Here is an 18,167-nt window from a genome sequence, read left to right as displayed (position 1 = left end):
AGGGCAGACTTGGTGTCTTATAGGACTCCAGGTAGACTCAGAGTCCACTCCACGTTTACCTAGAGTCCAAACAGAGTGCACTCCAAGTCAATATGGAGTGCACTCGGAGTGCAATGGGATGTAAACCTTTAGTCTACACTCAACTGTACAGTGCAGTGCCATAAGTGAGTAGCCACTTCTACGCGACGTCATGTTGCAATGTCAAGTAGATGGCTTTGTATTTTCGACGTTTTTTTCAATAGAATAGCAAAAATAATGTTACTTACTTGTTTATATTTGGTAATACACCCTTTTGCTTTAATAACTGACTGTATTCTCTTTGGAATTGATACATATAATGTCTTTATTCTTGTCTGGTTCAGCTGATTCCAAATTTCAGAAACGACCCTCACCAGATCTGCCTTTGACCTAATGTCATTCAGTCTGTTTGTTAGTTTAATTTTTAGTAATCTTCATAGATTTTCTATTATGTTGATGTCTGGGGACTGTGCTGGCCAAGGAATTGTTTCAATGTTATGTTCCGTTTTCCACCGGCAGGTCTGTCTTGACACATGGACGGGACAGTTGTCCTCTTGTAATATCCAATAAGAATTTCCAAACATTTTCGCAACAACTGGCCACAAATGTGTATCTAAAGCATTTATATATTTCTCAGAATTAATATTACCCTCCACTGGAGTCAATTCTCCCACTCCTTGAAAAGTTATACAACCCCAAAACATGACCGAAATATTTGATCGTGGCGAATGAGCACTATACTGACCAAGGCATTCCGGTTTCCATGTCTCGTCACGTTTTCTCCAGACATATACTTCTCTATCCTGACCTAAGACAATCTTTGTTTCATCCGTAAAAATGATATTTTTCCAATTTTGTTCAACTGGCCATGTCCGATGATCTCGACACCATTTTACACGTCGTTCACGGTTCACCTTTGAAATGGTAGTACGCTTCCTAACAGCGCATCTTTTATAATCCAAATCACTGAGTCTTCTCTTTAAAGTTCTCTCAGATACTTCAGTGGGGTTTAACTCATTAAATAATGCCAATAAATCCAGAAAACCCCATTATATCTTTGCCTTAACGATATCCCAAAGATACAATACAAGTGATTACCTTAATATGAAACAATGTGATAGGCTACAAAGTTGAGATAGCTGTTGTGTTGATATTATATTGTTGATGTTCATATTATGTCGCTTTGACCTTTAACGTAACATTACTTCCCTATACGAGTCTTTTATTAAAACTGGAATGTGGAGATAGTGTTCTATAAACGTCAGAAAACAAGACTGTTTTATTTTGACTTGGTAATGATAACTTAAAGTCCCAATATACAAAATATTTTACAATTTTTTGTAATCCTGTAATTTTCTGAAGAAAACATCGAAGTATGCAAAGATAGCACTAAAAATACCATTGCAGAGTGGTTATTCTTTTCCCGTAGATATTTGGGTGAAAGTGGTGTATATTTGGGTTTTGAAAAGGGCAATGATAGTAGATTTACTTGGATTTGGAAAATTAAAAAATGCAGGCAAAAAAAATGTTTGTTTAGTAAGAACAATTCAAAGAACATATTTGCTAATTAAAACATCCTCTAATGAATAAACCTTTTCAAAAAATGAATGAATTAATTAATTAAAAAAAAGAGAAAAACAAAACAAAACAAAAAAACTCGAAAAATGGGGTGTTATTTGAAACTAAAAAAACATATTTTTTTCATTTCATTTTTGATTTTTTTACCATTGAGATTGTGAACCTGGAAAACACGGTGTGAAATGTGACTTGGATTGCTCGTCAACATGTAAAAACCTCCTCTGTGAGAAAGACACAGGGTTTTGTTCAGGTATGTATTTCCAAAATGTCCGTATCACTTACATGTACTAACCTATTTATGACTCACCGTATGGAGTATATCGAATTATATTCGTGTGAATTTTTAGAGTGTACAGACGGAATGCATGGATACCAGTGCAACAAGGCGTGTCCTGATGGATGTGGCTCAAACAAATGTAGACGCCATGACGGGGCTTGTGAAGGCAGGACTCATGAAGGTAAGGTAAATAATTGTTGGATACAATGCATGTATGGTATTATCTTAAAATACATAAACTATCCAGAATTCCTTTATGATGGTACGTGCGAAATTAAAGACATCTTGGTTTGATACATATTTAAACTAATCGAGGCAGGCTCACAATAAATAAACATAAAATATCCGTTGCAATCAATCCAGGGTATAAGCTATTTTTATGAATAATCACAAGCAAAGCAAAAACTTTCTTAAAAACTATTCATAAAAATAGATATGTATACATTAACGCTATTTCTCAACATTTCTAATTTGTAAAATTCTATTTTCCTTACCTGTAAAATGCAGATTTCTTAAGTTTCCCATGTTGACATTATATAGCATGTACTATATATAACAAAATAACTTTTCTATAACACATTAACGTACGAGAATTGCCTCATGCATTACGACGTTATTGCCATCTCAAAATAATTTCAATTTTCCTGCGGCATTTGCGTTCTTCCTTGGTGAATCAGAAACCGAAGTATCAAGACGGTATTCATCACTATTGTGTATTTCCAGTATTGTTAGACGCAGAAAGGAGATATATAACTGGTGGATTCATCACCGGTAAAACCTTGTCTGAAAACTAGTCTTGGGCTTGGGCTGTGTATTCATTTCTAATTCACGACAATAATATATGTCACAATTAAAAATATGTACGTGATTGCCTGCCACCCGCTTTAACCCTGATATGTTTATCTACCCCAAAGTACAACTTATTTTCTAATTTGCTCAATCAAATTCGGTCTCATCAATATTTTTTTTCATTTCATTCTTGCACCAATCTTAATGTTTGTACAACATCCAAGATTTAATACAGATATATTGATGCGTTTGATTATACAATTGTATACATCAAACTCAGATTTGATAAATACGATACCTTGAGCTCTATAACAACAGGTTAATCAGCGACTTTTTATAATAAGTTAGGTACAGTAAATACGATCTCATGTCTAGTTTTACCGGCATACAGTAATAATAGATAGATACATGCCAACTATTACTCAGCAATCGTACATGTAATAATTTCAGCAACGCTGTCTCCTTCACAAAGGAGAATGTTCTAACAATGGGCAACAACCAATATCCTTGAAAGTATCATACTACCAAATGATTCTCTTTTGATACCGTTTCATTTTTTTTTACTATGACCATGATTGTCCTCTGGATCATTTCCTACACAATATGAGATAATACCTTGGATATAACGTTGTACAGATCTCCACCTTATATCCTGTATCAAATTGCTTTACAAAAATATAGGCTTAGAAGTTTGGTCCATCGGTCAAATTTAAGTCGCACTCACGAAATGATATTAGCACCAAAAACATTAAAATACCTAGAAACATCAAATACATTATCCTATTGTTTATTTGGGGTATGATTGTAGCGATATTAATTATAGGTGCTTTTTAGTCTCCTTTGTATCAAATACAGTTCAACGCCCATTCACTCTCATTTGGTCACATAATAGGTGGTATAACTTGTCTGGCAACTGTTGTAAAATGAATAAAGTCTCTAGTTATCAGTTTTAATATCCATGTTGTGAGCGATACATGCCTTCTTGTTCGCACGTGTTTTCGCTACTGTGCAATTATCGTATGAAGTTAATATCTAAGTTCTTTCATCAAACGTATAAAAAGTGGTCACGCACTTGCATTTGTACACGGGGGGTTCCCCGAAAGGATGTGGAAAAGTATGGGGTCGCCTGCTCAACCACATGCCCCCCTCCCCCCCCCCCCCCGGTGACCTCCCAAAGTAAAATCCTTAACGCGTTTCCAACTGGGCTAACATGCGCAATCAATATAAGTTGTTACATCTTATTTCGCAATTTAAAGTTTCACGAAATGAAAAGGGAGTGTTTTTTTACTTGAGCTAGGTAAAAATAAATTAAAAGCATAACACATATATTCCAAGCAGCCATTTGTTTCCCCCGTGAAGGATTTACATGTCCCATGACATTATTAATGATTTGTTTGTTTTTTTTAACTTGCAGAAACAGACGAAAACAATAACATTACAGCTATAGCTGCCCTTACAACCGTTGCCACAGTCTGTCTGGTGGCAGCCGTCATCTCCGTCGTCTGTATGTTACGGTATGTGTCCTATAACCAGTCTATCTCGGGTGTTTTGAAACGCATACAAATGCCGAATATACGAATATTGCCTAGTATAAGGGTATATAAGGAATAATGCATTTATCTGTAAATTTTCATTTAAATTTTATTAAACGATATTTTTCCACTTTCGGAGACATCGTCATGAGAATTTGTTTCCTTCGCCAAAACAAGGTAGCGTATGATATTATGTAAAGCATTATTGAATAATGAATTTGAATTAAAATCTGTCATCAACGTTTGGAGAGATAACCCTGAATTCAATGTAGCATATGATATTAATGAAGGAACTATTTAATTACCGATGTGTGTATTTGAATTTGATTTAAAATGTGCCTTCAAAATTCGGAGATATAGCCTTGAGAGTCTGTTCCTAGCTTTAATACAACAATTGACAACATTGTCTTAAATCCTGATCAGATGATTATGTCATTTTAGCAATATTCCGTGAGATTCTCGTTTTGTTGAAAAAAGTCTTAGACGACGTAATATTGCTATTTTACCTTATATTTCTTGTTGTAGGATGAGAACCGCAACAAGAAAGGACCGAGGTAAAGGTAGGTATGACAATATCTATCTTATATCAATGTATGTTATATATTAAAATATATAGAGGATATTGAATGGTTTCTCGTTTAATGTAACATATATTTCACGAGTATGACAGAATATCGATATTAAAAATAATAAAAATATCGAAATATTCTGTCATACGAGTGAAATATATGTTATATTTAACGGGAAACCATTCAATTTTCTTTTTATTGCATTTCATAAACTTAAAAATAAGATTAAAACCATCGAAAATTAATAGTCAAAAAGTGCGGGAATCAGTAATGACGTCATCTCTTTGTGATGTTACTCCACGTCAACTTGACGGCGCCATTTTGAAAGGACTTATCAACGCAATTTAAGCCTTTTTTGCTGTTATATGAGAATATGTGCATGAATAGCTAACGTCAAGTGAGTATTTGGTCAAAAACTAGTCTGAAAATTTCAGAAATACAGCGAATTAACCAATTCATCTATTTCCGCTTCGATTGGAAACATTGGCAAGTTTCAACAAGGTGAATACAAAGGTCCGCTCTGATTGGTCAAAAACGGAAAACTTATATTTTTACTGCAAAACTGACATTTTCACTGCAAAATCAATCTTATATTTTCACTGCTCATAGCTGCAGTGAAAATATAAGTTTTATTAGTTTGATTAATTTCTATTTTTCACCGGCAAAAATGCAATAAATAAATATACTATTATAATTCTTGCTGAATTATAGCAAATTGTTCTTTTGATTCAATGATAATAATTTTGACGTTTTCATCATACTTGTTCTCCTCTTTATGTTATTACAGAAGAAAACCAGTACACGGACATTGATATGACCCGAAGACAAATTCCAAATACCTACGAAATGTCATAAATTGATACCATCAACTGAGATAGGCGGTCTTTTTAAGATACTCACCAGCTATACCAACAGATAAATTTCCAATTTGAAAAGCATTAATTAGATAATATTCCACAGCTTGTGCTTTGGTGATACAGTAAACTCCGCTGACTCAATCTCCAAGGACCCATGTAAAATATTCGAGGAATACAAGGTATTCGAGTTATGAGAGGTTACTTTTAGATCGTAAGGTACTGGTAGTATATTTACAACAAACGTAATCTTAACGTAATATTACGCTGTTTGCCTATTACAAAATACAGTGTACCCAGTTGTATAATGGTAATCATTGTAGATAATCGTGATTCATATTGATTTACATACTTTAATATGGAAAAGGAAGTCATTGTGTATATTGCTGCTATATACTGTCAAGTGTGCGGCTAGGACGGGGTCATTGGCATATAATCCCCAAAGCTTACATTTATACATACTCTCGTGAGAGCCAGACAAACTTTTTATTGTGAATATGTTTACAAACATGATGTTAGTTATCTGTATTTTATTCTGAATAACAATAACAAAATCATATGCGTGTTGGTAACAATGCATCCGTACGCAATGTTGAATTAGGTATGGCAATGAAAAAAGAATTTTCAGATTCATGCAAAGTGGTGTAGTATTACCGAGGCGCGGTGAATATGTAAAGCGTCTAACACACATAGAGGAACCCCCTTGATAGCTTCTGTTACAAAATGAGGACGGACAGGGAAAATGGCTTCTTGGAAGTTTTGTTTTCGTTGTGTTTTTGGTAATGTCTACTTTTTGCACAATTATTACGTTGCGAAGATACGTTTATTTTCCTAAAAGATATATTATAGCGAATAAGTATGTAAATGTGGCAGATAACCTTAAACAATTACTGTTCGTACCTGTTTGATATGCATGGTAGTCGCGATGTCATTAGACACCATTTGTCCATCTAGAGAGCTCTCCAGCGTGAAGTCAAGTCACAATGACAGATGGATAGGCCACCTTTATGACGGTCCCTGGTCACTGATATTGTTGTTGTATTTCACTGTTTAGGTTGTGTCCCAGATTACATGACTATGGTTTCTGTTTCGTTATGCCTACATTACGCGCTAACGTTGAAACTACGATTATTTCCAAAGAGGAATAAATGATAGTTTAACATGTTGTTTCAATGTTAGTATCAAGTTAGTGTATTGTATGTAAATGTTGTTTCAATATCAATCTAACGTTAGTGTAGTGTATGTAAATGTTGTTTCGATGTTAGTCTAACGTTAGTGTATTGTATATAAATGTTGTTTCTGAGTAAGTCTAACGTTAGTGTATTGTATGTAAATGTTGTTTCTGAGTTAGTCTAACGTTAGTGTATTGTATGTAAATGTTGTTTCTGAGTAAGTCTAACGTTAGTGTATTGTATGTAAATGTTGTTTCAATGTTAGTCTAATGTTAGTGTATTGTATGTAAATGTTGTTTAAATGTTAGTCTAACGATAGTGTATTGTATGTAGATATTGTTTCAATGTGAGTCTAAAGTAAGTGTATTGGATGTAAATGTTGTTTCAATGTGAGTCTTAAGTTAGTGTATTGTACGTAAATGTTGTTTCAATGTTAGTCTAACGTTCGTGTATTGTATGTAAATGTTGTTTCAATGTTACTCTAACGATAGTGTATGGTATGTAAATGTTGTTTCAATGTTACTTTAACGTAAGTGTATTGTATGTAAATGTTGTTTCAAGGTTGGACCAAGTGTAATCTATGCAACCATCAAACTACGTTGGTCAAAAATGGAAATACTATCTGAGTTACACATTGACATACATTTTGCAACTTTGCTCTCTAGTGTATTTGTATTTTTCATATTTGAAACTATGATATAATAGAGCGATTTTGTGTATATATTTGATCTTAAGTATTGAACTACTTTTTTTGTTATCGTGATGACAAAGTCAAAAACATTGTATTGTTATAATTGAAAGCTATTGTTTATTATCATTAACTACTGCTCACGGTGAGACCTTTTGTATATAGAAGATTCAGCAAAATTTGGTTTTAGAATTGTTGATAATAGAAGATTGAATACCGAATCCAGATACTAACGATATGTTGATCATTTATTCTCTAATTGTATATGTTAGATTATCTACAGTTTATGATAATCTTCACGAGGTCATATCGTGATTCTCATACTTATCTATATATATTATTTAACATTTGAAGTAAACCTTTCGTATGAAAAACCAGCCATACAAAGCGAAGATTTCAATAAAACAAATTACTGCATAAAATGTTGTTGTGATTGGTATTTAAATCTTGAAATGTTTGGTGGTTACATTACCATTAGTTATGTATCCTAATGACGTGAGAAACCTGAAGCCCCACTTGGCAATCATTTTGTGGACAATGACCATTTTTATTTCATCTTGGAGCATTTTTTGTCACTCAGAGCTTAGAGATTATGATTATCAGCCAAACAAAAAAAAACAATATTCAATGATGATCTCAACTATCTGACAATTCAAACAATACACAACACGCATCATTGCGAACTTGCATTAAAAATGTTGTAACTAATTCGTTTCGTACGTGTTTACATGCTCGTACAGGAACATTCAAATACGCATGTGAAGCAGGCAGGCAGGCAGGCAGATAGAACCTAGGTTGATGTGTTTGGGGGCGAACACGTATGAAAAAGGGAGTAGTGTAGCAGGCCGTGTTTTAATTGTAAATACTGTACATAGTTGTATAATCGCCTTATAGCTTCGGGCTAGGGGGAATTTCCCTTTAGCTCAGTCAGTAGAGCGGCGGACCAGTAAGCCGAGGGTCGCGGGTTCGATCCCGGCTTGCTGCACACAACTACTCCTTGAACTTTTACATTGGTGCCGCAGACCTTTCCAAGAGAAAGCAAGAGGCTTCCTTGGAGATAGAACCTAGGTTGGTGTGTTTGGGGGCGAACACGTATGAAGAAGGGAGTAGTGTAGCAGGCCGTGTTTTAATTGTAAATACTGTACATATTTGTATAGTCGCCTTATAGCTTTGGGCTAGGGTGAATTTCCCAATAGCTCAGTAGGTAGAGCGGCGGACCAGTAAGCCGAAGGTTGCGGGTTCGATCCTGGCTGGCTGCACATTACTACTCCTTGAACTTTTACCCATGGATACATACGTACATACAAACGTACACAAACAGTGATTCTATCACATCCCCAGTCCGACGCCCAGACAGACGCAAAAATAGGACACCCAGACATACGACAAACAGACACAATAGTAGACAATGACCGGCGCAGATCCTGTCACAGATAGATATAAAGACCAATACACAACTCATTAAGATTCCAATACGACAAAACCGACAGACAGACAGGTAAACAAAGACATTTAAACTAAAGATCAACATGATTACAGACCGATATACAGCGTAAACTCAGTCAAACTTACACAAAGACGTGTACATACAGACACATCCTCACATGTTTACACTGAGGACATAGAACAGACAGATCTCATATACATATCCAGTTACAGACTTACACTCATATTTGCGTGTACAATAACGTTTTCTATTTTACATATTTCGATAATATGTTTTGTGTTTGCTGATATCATAACGTTCTATTTTTTGTCAGCATAGTGCTTGAACAGTTATATTTTAATTGTTCCTTCCATAGAACGATCCTTATTAAAGTCTTTTACAACTTATGAATGAATACCATAAACATTCCCTTCTTGTACTTGTAGATTCGCTGCATATTTTAATATCAAATTTAAATACCGACATAACATGAGCTACTCTACGTTTCTGTTCACTCAAAAGATACATTTTATGCATCGTATAAATAATCAAATTCAGTATAACATTTGTATGGTTACAATTTTTTATACCCATATATATTATAATGCAGTTTTCTCACATTGATGCAATTACCAAATTCTTGAAATATCTCTAGTGCTAGGTCCCATATTTCAACAAAATGTTTGCTTTCAATGAAATAATGTGTATAATCTTCGGTAACATTTCAAACGTTATGTTCCTCAATTCCCCATCTTTGTAGAATAACTTTACACGGTAATAGTTGTAATGGAATAACTCCCATTTAACCATACTTTATAACGGTTATCAATCAAAAAAGTAAAACATGGCAGTAAAATACATCATTTAAAGGACCCGTTACAGGTTACTTTGATTTTTGCCCACGAGCCAATTTAATAATTACCGGGTGATATTTGTAGTACTATATGAGACAACCCATGAAATATGTTTAAACAATTCCCAGGGGCATGTTCAATGACCATTTCAATATAATCCTACATGGGAGTGTGACAGGGTTCCATTTTTAGTCAAAATAACGCACATTTAACTTTTTTTTGCTTCAAAAAGTTATCATTTTCTTTACAGTGATATTAACTGCAAATCATAGATGCATATATGCAACAAAAATATCTATTAAAAATATAGGCGACATAAGTGTCGGCCAGGAAGCATATAAGTTCATATAATAAATTAGTGTGTTAGACAACACCGAACACTTTTCAGGGGCTTAACAACATATTAACGATGCCTCATGCCGTCATACAGGTAAGTATAATGTCGTAAAAATATCTTCGTTCTAATATGTTATCTATGTACTCTTTATACAAATTAATTTTCGTTGTGCTCAAATTAATCTAGATTTTATATATATACCAATATACAATTTATTTTATAGCTGTCAAATTTGTGACTAAATCTGACCTTTTAGTAACATACAGATATAAAAAAATAATCCATTCCATTCCATAAAAGGTCCCACAATACGGGTACCGTAACAAACAACTGAATATACTTCCTTGTTACCTGGTATTACCAAACTCGGACCACTAACAAGCATGGCTCCCAAGAAGATTGCTCTTTTGTGGGGACTGTTTCTGTTTCTGTTCTGTGTCCAGTTACTGCGATCAGAAGGTTAGTAATTAGATCGAAGAGTTTGATTATGTAAGAGTAAGAGCCATGTTGAAAACGATTTTCGAGTGAGAGAGGTGTATGTACATGTATGAGCGAATGGGAGGATTCATCTAAGTATGTTGTGCTCGCTCGTGTGTGTGTACATATATATATAAAGTAGGATATTCATTTTTCAGATGTATCGACTATGTGTTCGCTTTACCTACATATAGCAGGACTTTTAATGATCACACCATTAATATATGTATCTACCTTGATTAGCGTTTACGTTGACTTTTACCTATAAAAATGTAAATGTTGCTTTCTCGCTTAAGGAAACGCACACTCATTGACGAGTTAATTAAATTTAGTAAATATCAGAATATAAGTGAACCACTTTCCTGGTCACAAACTGTAGTAAATTATCATATCATATATCAACGTTAGGATAGTGTGACCTTTGCAATAGAGGTAATTACTGCCGTTGAATCTTATCTGTGGACGACAAAAGTACTTCAGGTCTCACGCAAGTATATCATCCATTACATTCTATTACTAATGATTTAAATACATAATTGATTAATTTGAAGTTCAATTCAAGTCAACAAATGGCTTAAGTTATAGATACAAACCTGTTACACAATTCAAAACCCAACATTTTATAGGTTTAAAGACCTTTAAGGATTTGACAGGTCTCTATGCTGCAATACCGGAATTTACATACACAATCGGTGCTATTGTTATGAACGTTATTGATAACACAACGCGGGTTACAATGTTCTACAAACAGGGCAGTGAGGGGAGCTGTAAACACATGTGTGTTCACTGACGCGCTTAGCTGTAGACTGACTAACAATAGAGCTTTTCGCCAGCGTCACTCATTTGCCGAGTTGTCTCCTAGGCATTGATAACTCTATAAGAAAACTAATCCATTTCACCACATAAAAATCCTCCCCATTCTATTCCAAAGGAAAGGCATGATCGGGGAAGCAACTTTATTCTCTCTGCCGACCTGCGAAATATGCTCATTCCGCATTCTCCGCATCCAGCTCACAATCGGCCAGGTATTTAGGCATTCTTCTCCGCCTGCTTCCAAATCCGCAACCAGATTGACTCACAGTCTCCTGATGATCCTGTGACAGCTACTGCCGAGCTAATTCTTCTCCATCCTTAGATGACCCTCATGCGAGGCTCGGGTCCGGGTGAGACAAGAATACTGATGCGAGTTCTCTGTCAATCCCAAAGGGATGAGCGGTCTGCACATCGTCGCTGACTGAAGTATCTACGGGCTCTAACCCACCAACCTGGTAAAGCATTTGGTTTCTATGTCTCTTGAGCCAAGTGGGAACTCACAATTCCTGCATGGCTTTAGACGATCATAATTAACCACAGTCTCCCTTTTCCTGTCCGCGATGCGGTATAATACTGATGACTTCACAGGGCCCTTCCAGTGCGGTTTCAACTTTGGGTTTTGTCCAACCTTGGTTGCTGAGTCTACTTTTAGAACCACGTCACCAACGTCGTACAGCTTCTGGATCAGATGTTCATCATAGCAGCGCTTCTGCGACCCTGTGCCGCAGACGAGCTATTTGATGAACTCCTATTATATTTGGCTGGTTCCTTGCGTACCTGGTTCAGCGACACGGTACCCAGGAAAAGATCCAGAAGCTAACTCACTTCTCTCCCTAACATCACGCGGTTTGGGGTAAATCAAGTCTGCCTGTATTGTGTGGCTCGAATAGCTCCCACCAGTTGCTGCAAATGACGGTCCCAAATACTTTGTTTGCCTTTATGGAAACAGCGTATGATTTGCAAAATGGTTCGATTGTACCGCTTCACTTGCCCATTTGAAGCTGGATGGTATGGCGACGTACGTGTTTTAGAAATCTGCAGCAGCTCGCAGATTCCAGCCACAACAGTTCCTTCCATATTTTCCTCTGGTCAGTATGAAGATCAGTTGGACATCCCAACCTCTTGGGAAAGGTTGTCAGCTTACAGGGAGTATCCCCTATTCCAAGCTACCTCAAAACAATAAAGGAGTGGCCCTGTGCCAACAAACAAGAAAGGGTGAATCTTTCTCAGCTTCACAGACTACGACAAATCATAGCACTTTGACTTTGACTTGGCTTCTTAGTTTCCAGCATTTTGAGGGCCAATAGCCCTAGGTGAATTTAGGAATTGCCTGCCTACGCGATGATTATCCAGCATCGTCCGGGGAAAGAGCATATCAGTGCAGATGGTCCCCGATAGACTGCCGGAGTTTTGCCGCGGAAATATCTCTTTGGCTGCCTTACCTTGTGGAGGGTGTAGATACTGCTCTCGGGCGCGGAAGATGTGGGGGACGTTTGAGGAAGACGTTGATTATGTGGTTACATTATCTCTAAGAAGGGTCATAGAGCCTTTAGAGCCAAACTGGACTGAACATTTGAAACCGGAAGATCGGAAAGAACAACAGCTTGAAGATCTGGATTTGGCGACGCTTATTTCATGGTTTGAGTCTGGTAATAATCATCGTGTTCACGAGCACTGATTCTGCCACGGCCCGGGGATCGCGACCGACTTCGATGTACCCCCGTAACATGCCAAGTACTACCTGTCAACTCGTTTTTGATTATGCTGACATCATCAACAGCACCTTGTTCCTCGCCCCCGTTTTATTATAGATCCCATCGGGCGCCATTTTATCTACCCTATATAACATCTGCTGGACGGTACCATTTTTGATCCCCAGAATCTCTCATTCGCTGTAGTTCTTGATCCACATTACGGAATGAGCTAGCTGATTTCGAAAATAATCTAGTTGCTTTCTGTGCTCCTGTAGAGACAGCGAGAACCTTCCTTCCATGGAATCGAGTGGAGTAGCCCGACTTTTTGTTTGCCCTTAACCGTCTGACCGTGGATTCGTCCCTTTCCCAAGTACAACCTTCCCTCCTTAATGGGTCCAAGAATGTGTTGGGCACACCTTCCAAGATTTTCAGGTCTCTTCAGACTTTCACGCCCAGCCAGAATAATTTATTTTAGTTCCTTGTAGCATTAGCTATATCTATATTATTAAAATATATTCAAGAGTTTATGAAACGGTGATAACTTAAACATGTCATTTCCATCGGTAATCCGCATCGCCACTTGTTTTGATTTTTTAATTACCCACACCAGGTGCGATTTCGAGAGAACTGGATTTATTTGTATGGGATTCTCGTTTGGTTAAACTGCATGCTTCATAGCAAGTTACGTAATGTTCGCTAACACAGCTATAATTGTAAGTTAATGCCCTAGAAAGGAGAAAGCAATAATACTAATATGCAACCATCATTAACCCATCCAGGTGAAGATCGGAATGGAAAATTATCAAGGCATTGTCGTCCATCCGCATCACAAGCTCTCGATTTCAAGATCACCTCACGCAACATTCACTTTCTTGAGGATTGATTTTAGTGTATATTTAATTGAAATCCCAAACAAATTGTAAAGCTTAAAGCTCTATTAAGTAGTTGGAATAGACGAAATCTGACTCAAAAAAGGAAACATGAATGTTATTAAGTCATTGTTGATTGCACAGTTTCATTATTTGTGTATTACTTGACCAAATTCTTCAGAAAAATATATTACACTTTTGAATACACTATTATTTGATTTTTGATGGAATAGTAAATGTCCTAAGATTAAGAAAGATGTAATGATTCAAAATTACATAGATGGAGGTTTAAAGATAATTAATGTTTGTGCATTGATAGATTCTCTTAAGCTAGGTTGGATAAGGAGAGTAACACAATAATAAGGGAGAAGGAGTTTATAATTAAACACAACAGTGGATATATACAAGCTGTACAATTGTGGAAATGAATACATTAATTTCTTTGGTCAAACTTATTTTGGAGAGATGTGTTTAAAACATTGGATCAACTAAATACTTCTGAAGTCTTGAAAATCAGTAGACAATTTTGAAAACTGCTGTGTGGTACAATAAGGATATCAAAACAAATAATAAACCTGTTTTTTATTCTACTTTGTTTGAAGCAGGTGTGCTGACATTGAGTGACCTAATTAAAAACTTTGATGATTTGACTTTCTACCCGTTTGATGAATTCATGCACTTTTTCATTTGAACACCAACTTTCTATAGTATCATTGACTAGTAAATGCACTCAAACACTTTCTAAGAAATACTCCAACATTGTTGCCAGCTGGAATCAGAAACTGGAATCATGAATTTGATTTTGAGAAAAAAAGATGGGTCAAGATTTTTAAAATACCTTTTTCTGCTACTTATAGTTAAAAGTTACAGTGGTTCCAATTTAGAATCATACATCATATTTTGGTTACAAATTCTTTCCTTTTTCAGATAAACATTACTGCTAGACAATAGTTCATTGTTTATGGGAGTGTCAAGAGGTGCAAAAGTTACTTCAGAGGTTTGAAACTCTGCTTGACCTATTACGTATTCCATTTGCTTATAACAAGGAATCGTGTCTTTTTGGAATAGTAACAAAACTGTCATTATGTAGATAATGAAATTTTAATTCTCATCAAACATTATATCTATAAAACGAGAAAGGCTTCAGCAACTCCTTAAACCTTAAATCACTCATCAATATTATCAAAGATCATTTCCTGGTTCAAAAATTTGTAAATAACAGTAAAAATGAGCGTATTAAGAAGGATTTTGAAAACGGTTGGAGAAAATGGAATCATAGTGGTATATTTGTATCAATATTAAAACATATTTAGCTCTAATTTATCATTTTGGTACCAGTTGGCAACTTTCTGCACTTATTAATGGCAATTTCAACCCTTGGTTCGCTGAATTAGCTCCGTTTCCACTTAACTTTGGATTTACATATATTGTGAAATCTTGCCTCTGTCTTTTTTCTCTTCTCTTTCTCTTCTTTTTACTCTACCTGACCTTTTTTTCTCCTTCTCCAATGTGTGTACATATGTGTACATGCATTTATGATATGTGAGTGTGTGCGTGTGTGTGTGTTTGTGAAGGTTTTGTTGTTTGTGACAAATATTGGTATTATGAATGGGCTGAATCTTGCATGAAATTAAGATAATTATAATTCATACATTTATATACATATAATTACATATCAGCGTGACAGTGTTTTTTTTCTTTTTTTTTGTGTGTGTGTGTATGTTGCTGTTGACGATGTTGTTGATGATGAAATCAATTGTTTCATTGGGATTTTAAATTATGAATGCATTGGTAATACTATTTTCATAATGATAATAATATTGATGTGGAAGCTGCTGATGACAGATTGTGCGAAATGTACTAATGGTGGTGGTGGTGGTGATGATGATGATGATGATGATGATGATGATGAGAAATGCATTGATACATTAATATATTAATATATTTCATCAATAAAAATCCAAGCGCTGTTCCTTTAGTGGGAGTAGTTTCTTGGATTATTTTTCGGGTCAAAGGTCCAGATAATTAGATATGTCAAAATAATTCAGGATAATACTTGCATACCATTTAGATCAGTTTAGTTCTAATCTGCCAAATGTTTAGCATCTACACTAATTAAAGGGAAATTTTTACTTCCTCATTTTAAATTCTGTTGTATGTCTGCTACAATAAACAGGAATACCTGTTTGTCTTAAAATATTAGCGAATAATAATTCATATGGTTCAATTTAACAAATATTCAACAAAGCATTGCATTATCAGTTGTCCTAATCAATGTTTATTTCCTGTTTTAGAGAACATCGCGTACGGAAGGATGGCTTCGCAGAGTTCTACATACGGGAGATGGCCTGCAGATAAAGGCGTGGACGGCTGTTTAGAGCAATTAATGCAATCTGATTGCTGTTCACATACCGCGGGTAACGAAATAAATGCCTGGTGGCAGGTAGATCTAGGACATCGCTCCACAGTCAGTTACATCACAATATACTACCGAGGTGGGTCAAAATTAATAGCAATATTGATGTATAATAATTCATTTTAAAATCGATCATAATTATTGAAGTTTTAGAGATTTCAAATCAGAGGTAATCGAACCCTAGATATTTTTATCTGAAAGACAATAAATACTTGGCCTCAGACTGCCGTTTGTGAATACATACATGATATACTGTGTAATGTAAATAGATATGAAGATGAACATCATTCCTTTCATCAGTCAACAAGTCAACAACAGTAAAGAGAAGTAAAATGATTTCATATAATATTTTCACCAAACTGTTGTCGGATTAACATAAAGTAATAAGTTAAGCGAAAGCTGCACTACCAATAACGTTTTTTTTTTCACTGTGGCTACTGAACTTACAAGTAAAAACATCACAGAATCCTGTAACTTACGTTCCTATGCTGTAAACGTGATGGAGACGTTCAACAAGGCAATTGTATTGCCACTAGATAAAACTTATCAAGCCTAATGATATTTGTTTTCGATGATTAGGCACAATTATTAGGCTTGCGTATCTATTACGAGTGGTCTCATTACACACTTGTCAAAGTTAAACTACGTGATGGTAAATCATGATTTTAATGCAATGCGACCAAATATATATATATATATATGATGAATTGTCAATTCACAAAAATAAAAAGCAATGTCATCATACTTTTTTTTAATGAATAGTGTAAAACATGTTGATTTCATTGTTCTTTGTCCGAATTATTTTGGCTACTGCCTATCGTCAATGACACCTGGATAACGCCAAGTAGAGTTTTTCAATTTAATTAACTGTTCCATCGATGTGTAGAAGGTGGTTTTGATTTCAATGTCATAATGATCTAGTGTAAATGTAAGTGTGTTTTTTGTTCTTGTAGCTGCATCGCAGATCGCGCAACAAGCGACATGAACTTACCATAATGTAAATGCACTTCGATGCAGCTACAAAAAATTAAGTTAAATTAAGTAGGTAGAGCGAGGACTACAGAAATCTATGTACAGAAAGATGATTTCAAACAGGAGAGATAAACAACACATGCATATATGAAATTATTTGATTTTTTTTTCAGATGAAAGCACTTACGACAATAGAAATCGACTAGCTGGTTATCAACTATATTTGTCCAACACCACTGACTGGTTATCAGGCGTCCTTTGCTACGAAGATACAAGTAGTGATATTTCTGCAGTGAAGTTGATAATAACAAATCAATGCCCGTATGTAGCTCAGTATGTGACCATCTATAACTCCCGAAGTAATCCAAAGAGACATGAATGGTACGATGACATGGCTTTGTTGGAGCTTTGTGAGGTACAAGTATTCGGTACGTAGAATGATGAAAAACGAGAGAGAGAGAGAGAGAGAGAGAGAGAGAGAGAGAGAGAGAGAGAGAGACACACGCAAATTTCATAATTTCCTCATTTTTCATTTTTGAGGCTGTGCGAGAGAGAAATACGGATATGGCGCCTGTAATCAATCCTGTTCTGATAACTGTTACGGTGGCAACTGTGACGCTTCAAGTGGTTCCTGCTTTTGTAAGTACATTCATCATAAATCAAAAGTTCAGCTGAAATGCTTTCAAAGGTTAAACATATAAAAACAAAGTAATTAGTCAATAAAAATGTCAGTTAAATAGCCAAGAAAGTCAATATATTTTGTTTTTAATTTTCCAGCTATATAAAATTCTAATTTACCTGATTATTTATCAGCTGTTGAATTTCACTTTGT

At 35.5% G+C, this 18,167-nt stretch overlaps 2 protein-coding genes across 2 annotated transcripts; both read left to right on the top strand.

Annotated features, from left to right (window-relative positions):
- The first annotated feature begins 1,755 nt into the window (after positions 1–1,755).
- Positions 1,756–6,733, top strand: LOC117326104 (scavenger receptor class F member 2-like). Its single transcript, XM_033882721.1, has 5 exons — positions 1,756–1,846; positions 1,944–2,054; positions 4,077–4,176; positions 4,720–4,754; positions 5,551–6,733. Exons 2-5 carry the CDS (start codon positions 1,958–1,960, stop codon positions 5,616–5,618), a joined length of 300 nt encoding a protein of 99 aa, XP_033738612.1. The 5' UTR covers positions 1,756–1,846; positions 1,944–1,957; the 3' UTR covers positions 5,619–6,733.
- A 3,712-nt stretch (positions 6,734–10,445) lies between these two features.
- On the top strand, positions 10,446–17,348 carry LOC117326543. The gene is made up of 3 exons (XM_033883299.1): positions 10,446–10,553; positions 16,242–16,442; positions 17,317–17,348. The coding sequence occupies exons 1-3, from the start codon at positions 10,478–10,480 to the stop codon at positions 17,346–17,348; spliced, it is 309 nt and encodes a 102-aa protein (XP_033739190.1). The 5' UTR covers positions 10,446–10,477.
- Positions 17,349–18,167: the final 819 nt, after the last annotated feature.

The sequence above is a fragment of the Pecten maximus genome, chromosome 4, assembly GCF_902652985.1.
Source record: "Pecten maximus chromosome 4, xPecMax1.1, whole genome shotgun sequence".
In the NCBI taxonomy this organism is placed as follows: Eukaryota; Metazoa; Mollusca; class Bivalvia; order Pectinida; family Pectinidae; genus Pecten; species Pecten maximus.
Note: the sequence above shows the minus strand (reverse complement) of the source record. Positions and strands in the feature narration are given on the sequence as shown.

Excerpts from the sequence above, each read along its gene's own strand:
- LOC117326104 (XM_033882721.1), top strand. The coding sequence starts at position 1,958 with ATGCATGGATACCAGTGCAACAAGGCGTGTCCTGATGGATGTGGCTCA. Across the intron at positions 2,055-4,076 it reads TGAAGGCAGGACTCATGAAG|AAACAGACGAAAACAATAAC; the intron begins GTAAGGTAAATA and ends TTTAACTTGCAG. Across the intron at positions 4,177-4,719 it reads TCCGTCGTCTGTATGTTACG|GATGAGAACCGCAACAAGAA; the intron begins GTATGTGTCCTA and ends TTCTTGTTGTAG.
- LOC117326543 (XM_033883299.1), top strand. The coding sequence starts at position 10,478 with ATGGCTCCCAAGAAGATTGCTCTTTTGTGGGGACTGTTTCTGTTTCTG. Across the intron at positions 10,554-16,241 it reads CCAGTTACTGCGATCAGAAG|AGAACATCGCGTACGGAAGG; the intron begins GTTAGTAATTAG and ends TTCCTGTTTTAG. Across the intron at positions 16,443-17,316 it reads CATCACAATATACTACCGAG|CTGCATCGCAGATCGCGCAA; the intron begins GTGGGTCAAAAT and ends TTGTTCTTGTAG.